A 7,039-nucleotide genomic window follows, 5' to 3' on the forward strand; every position below is an offset into this window, starting at 1 on the left:
CAGGATTCTCCTTCCTCTCCCAGGAGACTCCGCAGACCTGCTGGGAGGTCCAGAAAGCCCCTGCCCTGCCCAGAGACAGGTCCCCCACCCCCTGCCCTTGTTTCTCCCACCACCACGGCCTGAGATTCTGTCTGAGCACTCGGCGACTGAGTTGGGAGATCAGAGGCTGGGGGCGTGCTCGCCCTGGTTCTGGCCGGGCTTCCCTGCTGTCTCTCACTCGGTCACTCTGTGACCCCAGCAAGTCATGTGCTGCCTGTCAGGCAGAACAGCTCAAGCCACCCTCCTCGGGGGTCTCCCCTACCCTAGCCACTGGCCCCCGATTTTCTCCCCCCAACATCAAGGAGCGAGTACCTGGGTCCTACCCAGCGGACAGCTGCGGATTAGCCACGCTAGCCCAGAGGATGCTGGAAACTATTTTTGCATCGCCCAGAACAGCGCGGGCAGCGCCATGGGGAAAACGCGACTGGTGGTACAAGGTGGGCTGCGGCGGGACTTGGTCTGTGGACTCAGAGGGGCTCCTGGCTCCAGTCTCCTTGTCCTGCATGCTCCTCTCCCGTGTGACCTGGAGCATCGCTGGTCACCCTTTCCCAGAGGAGGAAAATGTGCGGGTCTTGTGATAGCTGCTCTGTTTTTGGTCCTGGAGGCCACCTGACGCAGGAGTCTGTGCCCCAGCAGAGATCACCAAGGCCTCTGTGCTGAGGCTGTTGGTCATCGTGTGTGTGTGTGTGTGCATGTGTGTACATGTGTGTAGGTGCCACAGGGTCACCCTGTCACAGCCTCACCAAACTCAGAGAGTCCCCCGATTGTTCATACCATGGACAATGATCTATGACCAGGTAGTTGGTGGGGTTGCAGCTGATGGTGGGGAGGGCTGAGGGGCCATGCCAAGGGCACTGGGCAGGGCAGCCCACCCTCGCCCAGCCCCAGTCCCCTAGTGGACCTCCATCTCCCTGCAGTCCCTCCTGTGATTGAGACCAGCCTCCCTGACCTGTCCGCCATCGAAGGCTCCCATGCCCTCTTGCCCTGCACGGCCAGGGGCAGTCCCGAGCCAGACATCGCCTGGGAGAAGGACGGCCAGCCTGTGTCTGGAGCCCAGGGGAAGTTCACCATCCAGCCTTCTGGGGAGCTGCTGGTGACAAACTCGGAGGTGAGGGCACCGGCCCCGGAGCACAGGGAGTGGTAGAAACACGCAGGGAGCAGAGACCGTTTGTCCTTCTCGGCACTGAGCACTGTGCAGTCTTTACCCCAGGAGCCTGGGGAAATACGTGTCATCGTCCCGGGTACCAATGACAAAACCGAGGCTCAGATGGGCGTAGTTGTCCCAAGATACAATGTTGCCAAGGGGCAGAACCCAGGATTTTTGTTTGTTTGTTTCTGATGGCTGGCCAGTACAGGATCTGAGCCCTTGATCTTGGTGTTGTAGAACCCAGCCTGTGGCCAGCTCCTGGGGGAGCGGGAATGTGGCAGCAACTTTGTGTCCCCAAAGTACAGCCTGTTGTTCTCAACCACGCATTGATGTTAACCGTCCTCCATGGTCTGGGGGAGATGTTGAGCCAGGGGTGTAGGTGGGACCCCGACCTCCTTCCCTCATCATCACGCATCAGACTCTGTAATTACAAAACGGGCCACTCTGCAGATGGCTGGGCAGTGGGGATTCGAGCTGGTGCAGGTCAGGTTCTGAGCACAAGTTCTGGCATGCAGTAGGTGCTCACTAAATGATGACTGTTACCACCACGTGGCCAGGGATTATGAAAGTGCAGAGCCACACGATAGCTGCAGGGAGGCCCTGTGGTGTGCTGGTGAAGCAGACCCGTTTGTTAGCTGTGCGACCTTGGGCAAGTCACTTCACCTCTCTGGGCTGGATGCTCCAGGGGAACCTGCAGGGCACTGGGCCCCTGGGGACATTCTGGCCCAGACCAGGAGCAGGGGGCAGCTCTCAGGCTGACCCCTCCCTTTGCCAGCAGGGCCAGGATGCGGGCACCTACACCTGCACTGCTGAGAACGCCGTGGGCCGGGCCCGCCGCCGTGTGCACCTCACCATCCTGGCACTGCCAGTGTTCACCACCCTGCCTGGGGACCACAGCCTGCACCTCGGGGACAGGCTGTGGCTTCGCTGTGCAGCCCGGGGCAGCCCCACGCCCCGAATTGGCTGGACTATCAACAACCGGCCAGTTACAGGTCTGGGCCTGCTTGGGGCGGGTGGGACAGAGACCCATGACCCTGGGAGGTCGAGGAGGGAGGGCAGGTGGGAAACCCAACCTAGTGGAGAGGAAGAGGTTGTCAGCCAGCTCTGTGGGTTCTGGGTCTCCAAACTTAGCCCTACGTGGGGGGAGGGGAAAACCCATGCATGACCGAATGTGACAAGCCATATATCAGAGCCGCCAAGAAGCCACCTGAGAGGAAGACTTAACTCTACAGGGCCTGGGGGCTGTGTTCTAGCCTAGAGCTGCTGCTCCCATTGCGGGACCCTCAGCAAACCTCTTTCCCTGGACAGCTCTGTCCTCCCACCTGGGACCCAGGAGACTTTTAGGGAGACACAGGGCCTTCAGGATACTTAGTAGGTTCTCAATAAATGTCTGCTGAATTGATAAATTGCTATGTCCCTTCTAATGCAAAATAGTACTTTCCTACATTGGAATAGACATCATATGTTCCTAAAACCAAGTCCAGGTGGTGAAGGCCTTGCTGGGCCCCAGAACTTCCTGGGGAGAGACCGTGGGCAAGTGAACCAGCCTCTCTGAGGCCAGCTTCTTCATTAACAAGGGGTCCTGTGCACGGAATGATCGAACACGCTTGGCACCAGGCCTCACCCCGAGTAGATGCCCAATCGATGGCAATGTGTGTCCTTATCCCTGCTGTCAGTGCACTGTCTAACCCATGGCGGAGGGAAACAAAGCCAGCTAATAGAATCCATCTGTCTAGAACCATGGCAGAGTTTCTGTTATCAAACTCACAGTAAACGCCTGAAGACGGTGAAAGGCAGGTTCTTCAACCACATCCTCTGATACGGCCTGTGCCTGCCACGCTGCCACCCAGGGAGAGGGACACTCCCTTCATTAAGCACCTGCTGGGTACCCAGTCCTGAGTGAAGTACCTCGGGCAGGAGGTCCCTGCATCTGGACTCAGAGTCCCCTGGAGCATGTCTTTCTCGCCACAGAGGGCGTGTCTGAACAGGATGGGGGCAGCACGCTGCAGCGGGCAGTGGTCACCAGAGAGGACAGCGGGACCTATGTCTGCTGGGCCGAGAACAGAGTGGGCCGTGTGCAGGTGGTCAGCTTTGTCCACGTGAAGGGTAGGACTTTGCCCATATGGCCTTTCTCTTGAGAACTCCATGAAACCCAATCTATTGGTTTTCTGAGAAACTGGCTTCCTGTCCTCTGAACTAGTGGGTCTCCCCACCCCACTTCCAGCTGCACTATAGAGTCTCCTAGGGGACTTTATAAAATGCTGAGGCCCACGTTCGACTCCTGACCCAGTAGACCAGCCTCTCTGGGGTAGAGATGCGGCATCAGTATTCTTGACACTCCCTGGTCAACCCCGGTGCAGGCAGAGATGTAATCTGACCAATTGGCCTGGGTGAGAGGAGGGCATGAGAGCCAGGGTACCCTGGGAGATAAATGCCTGAAGCTTGCCAACCTGCCAATTGTCCCCTATGGCCTCATTCCACCAGAAGCAGCACAGTCACCTTTGGTGACACTGTGACTTAGTTTGCTCAGCTTCGGGATGGGTGGGGCTTGCTGGAAGGAAGGAGCAGCCCGAGGCACCAGGACACAGCTGCAGCTTTTGGTAGATTCAACCTCAGGACCCCAGGAAGTAGGGCACCGGCACAGGACATCCTGAGGGTGTTTTGAGATGCACACGAATCTCTGAGTGTTGCTGTGTACAACAGAGGTGCCCTAATGTTCTCGTTTCCCCCAGTTCTTGTTTTCCAAAGTACCCAGCGGGTACTCTGCAGCTGGTGTAATTCATCTGCAAGAGCGAGTATATGGCACACGTAACCCTGCATTCTCACCTGTGCCCATCTCAGGCATCACTAATCAATCACCACTACTCCCACTAAGCTTCAAATCCTTCTCAGTACGGTTGCTGGTAGCCACTGTCAGTCTATGTTACCTGACCCATGACGTGGACACTGTGTGCCATCCCTGATGCACGGACGGTACTCAGCCATGCTGGGCAAGCAGGAGCCTGTGTAGGCCCTGGAGGCAGCGGGTGGGCAGGCCTTTGGGGATGGGTTTATGGGAGGTTGAGCCTGATGGGAGCCTCTTTCACGACCACTTGTTTGATGTCACCCCATGCAGAGGCTCCTGTCCTACAAGGGGAAGCTTTCTCCTACCTGGTGGAACCAGTGGGGGGCAGTGTCCGGCTAGACTGTGTGGCCCATGGAGACCCAGCGCCTGACATCCGCTGGCTCAAAGACGGCCTTCCACTGCGGGGCAGCCGTCTCCGCCTCCAGCTGCACAATGGCTCGCTGACCATCCCCAGGACCGAGGCAAGGCGGGGCCTGGCACCTGGGGTGGGGCCGCCCAGGACAACCCTAGGCTTTTTCTGACTGCTCAGGAGGGTTCTTTAGGTTGGCGCTGCCCTCTACTGTCTACAAAGCACCTCCCTGCCATTCCCCAGACATCCTCCCACCACTGACCTTCAGCCAGTTACTTATCTGTGCCTCAGTTATCCCACCTATTCAATGGGGCTGGTAATTATTTCTACCTCACAGGTTTACAGTGAGAAATCAGTGAGATGACCCATATTAGGTAGAGTGGTTTGTGGGTGATGCCCCCAAAATATTAACAACCCCGCAGGGCAGGGTAGGCAGGTAATAGTGCCCCATTTTACAGATGAAGACACTGAAGCTCAGAGAGGCCCACACCCAGGAGGTGCAGGAGGCAGGACCCCACCCCGGGTCTCCTGATTCCTGCTCTGTGTTGTTTCCAAAGCCTTGGACACGGGGCATCCCCCTCCCACCTGACATTCTGTGCCCCGAGTGTCAGTGATTATGCAGAAATCCACAAGTCAGATCACTCAAGTTCATCTTGGGGCTGTGGTCTCACCCATTTGGGAGACTTTCTCTGGATAATAATAATAATAAAGGACTAGTAATAATAGCAGCAGTCACAATAACAGCAGCAACAATATCAGCTACCGCTACCCAACTACTAACCGGGGGCCAGGCCCTGTGGCTCACACTGAATCATGTCACTTAATGCTCACAACAATCCTAGCAGTTATCATTTCCATTTTAGAGATGGGGAAACTGAGGCGCCAGAGATGTGGTAATGTCCTAGTAATAGGTTCAGTACAGTAAGTGGTAGGGCTGGGATTCAGTCCCATGATGGTCTGACTTCCAAATCTGCACTCTTAACTTTGTGCCACTCTGGCCCTGCCAGTCCCCGGGGATAGCCTCCCAGATACATCCTCTGGAAGTGGCCGGTGGACTCTGGCTGCATCAGCTCCATCCCATGGCAGCGTTGCCACTCAGAGGTGACTCAGAGCTGTGTTCTTCCCAAGTTCCATCACATCTCCGTGGTCGTGGATATCCTGTGAACAGGCTTCTTTGGCCCCCTAGGTTAGAGAGATGCTGCAACCTGTCTCGCCTCTGGAAGGCTTGCAGTACACATGGCATGTAAATGCCCTGAGAAATCCTGCAGTTCGGAGACATGTGTTGTCTAACTCAGTGTTTCCCAAACTTATTTGACCATGGAATGCTTTTTTGCAAGGAATCCCAGATAACGTACCATTGGGCAGTAAGATGTCACTGTGTACAGTTGGGAAGAGGAGGATCTAGATCATGCTTTTTCCAGAAAGTGGCTCCACTCAGGGCAACGTGTCCATGCTCTTAGTAGTCACCACTGCCAGCACCGGCTGTCAAAGAGGACTGGGCTCTCTTTGAATGTCTACTGACAAGTGGCCCCAGAGGCCCTTCTGATGCTTGTGGGGAATCCGGCGTCCCCGGCTGGCTTATCCTCTAAGCACCTTGCCGGTGGTGGGGTCTTGGTCCGGCTGCCCCCACCATGCCCCGCTGTCCTGAGCACCACACGCCCCTGTCCCGTGCCCACCTACAGATGGACGACGCGGGACAGTATCAGTGCCTGGCAGAGAACAACATGGGCACGGCGAAGAAGGTGGTGACCCTTGTCCTTCAGAGTGAGTCTTGGCCTCCCCTGCCCAGAGTGGGGACGGTGAAGGGGGTGCTGGGGCTGCTGGGGCCTAGCCTGGTCTGAATGGACAGCAGACAGGCAGGGCCAGGGACTTGTAATCCTGGAGCAAATGTTTATTTGGAATCCACAGTTGAAGTCATCTGAACTGTTTCCCAAACGTGGAGGGAGGTTCAGGGTCAGGCTAATGAATACCCAGCGACCGGAAACCAGGCCTGGAAGGAACCTGTTATTCAAAACTCACAACCACCATCGAGACCGTAGTGACAGCTCCTGCGTTTACAAGCAGCGTAGAGTGTACGGAGCTCTATCTGAGCCTCAAATAACACTGTGAAGTAGTCTCAGTAGGGATCGTGTAGGAAACATTTTCTGGAAGATGAACACACCTATGGAGAATACGTGTCACAAGTGTGCAGCTCAGTGACTTTTTATGATGTGAACCCACCCCGTTAACCAAAAAAGACAGCGGTGTTAGTCCACAGCCCCCGCCACCCCTATCTTCTACTCACTTGCCCCCTACCCCAGTAATCACCATCACGAGTTTTGCCTGTTTTTTTTTTTTTTTTCCAAAAAACAACATTTTCGAGATATAATTTACATAGCATAAAATCCACCCATTCCTACAAGGCCTCAGCCTTACAAAGGAAGGAAATTCGGACACATGCTGCAATGTGGATAAATCTTGAGGACATTATACTAAGCAAAATAAACCAAAACAAAAAGACAAATATTGTATGATTCCAATTACAGGAATAGTCAAATTCCTAGGGACAGGAAATAGAATGGTGGTTGCCAGGAGCTGGGGGAGGGGGAAATGGGGAGATGTTTAATGCACACAGAGTATCTCAGTTTTGCAAGATGAAAACGTTCTGGAGATTGGTTGC

The 7,039-nt window shown here is 55.3% G+C and overlaps 2 protein-coding genes across 2 annotated transcripts in view; both read left to right on the forward strand.

Annotated features, from left to right (window-relative positions):
* Nucleotides 1-341: 341 nt before the first annotated feature.
* LOC103597828 (hemicentin-2-like) lies at nt 342-4,552 on the forward strand (the record flags this gene model as incomplete). Its single annotated transcript, XM_008581684.1, has 6 exons — nt 342-476; nt 957-1,147; nt 1,965-2,245; nt 3,037-3,071; nt 3,158-3,292; nt 4,302-4,552. Coding segments are annotated over 6 exons (1,028 nt in total), but the record flags the coding sequence as incomplete, so codon positions are not given.
* Nucleotides 4,553-6,011: 1,459 nt separating this feature from the next.
* The window catches only part of HMCN2 (hemicentin 2), a 20,825-nt gene continuing 19,797 nt past the window's right edge, over nt 6,012-7,039 (forward strand). Inside the window, exon 1 of the mRNA XM_008581685.1 lies at nt 6,012-6,144. Coding sequence (XP_008579907.1) covers nt 6,012-6,144 — 133 coding nt within the window. The remainder of the gene's footprint in view (nt 6,145-7,039) is intronic.

Source organism: Galeopterus variegatus, unplaced genomic scaffold (assembly GCF_000696425.1).
Source record: "Galeopterus variegatus unplaced genomic scaffold, G_variegatus-3.0.2 Scaffold2432, whole genome shotgun sequence".
NCBI lineage: Eukaryota > Metazoa > Chordata > Mammalia > Dermoptera > Cynocephalidae > Galeopterus > Galeopterus variegatus.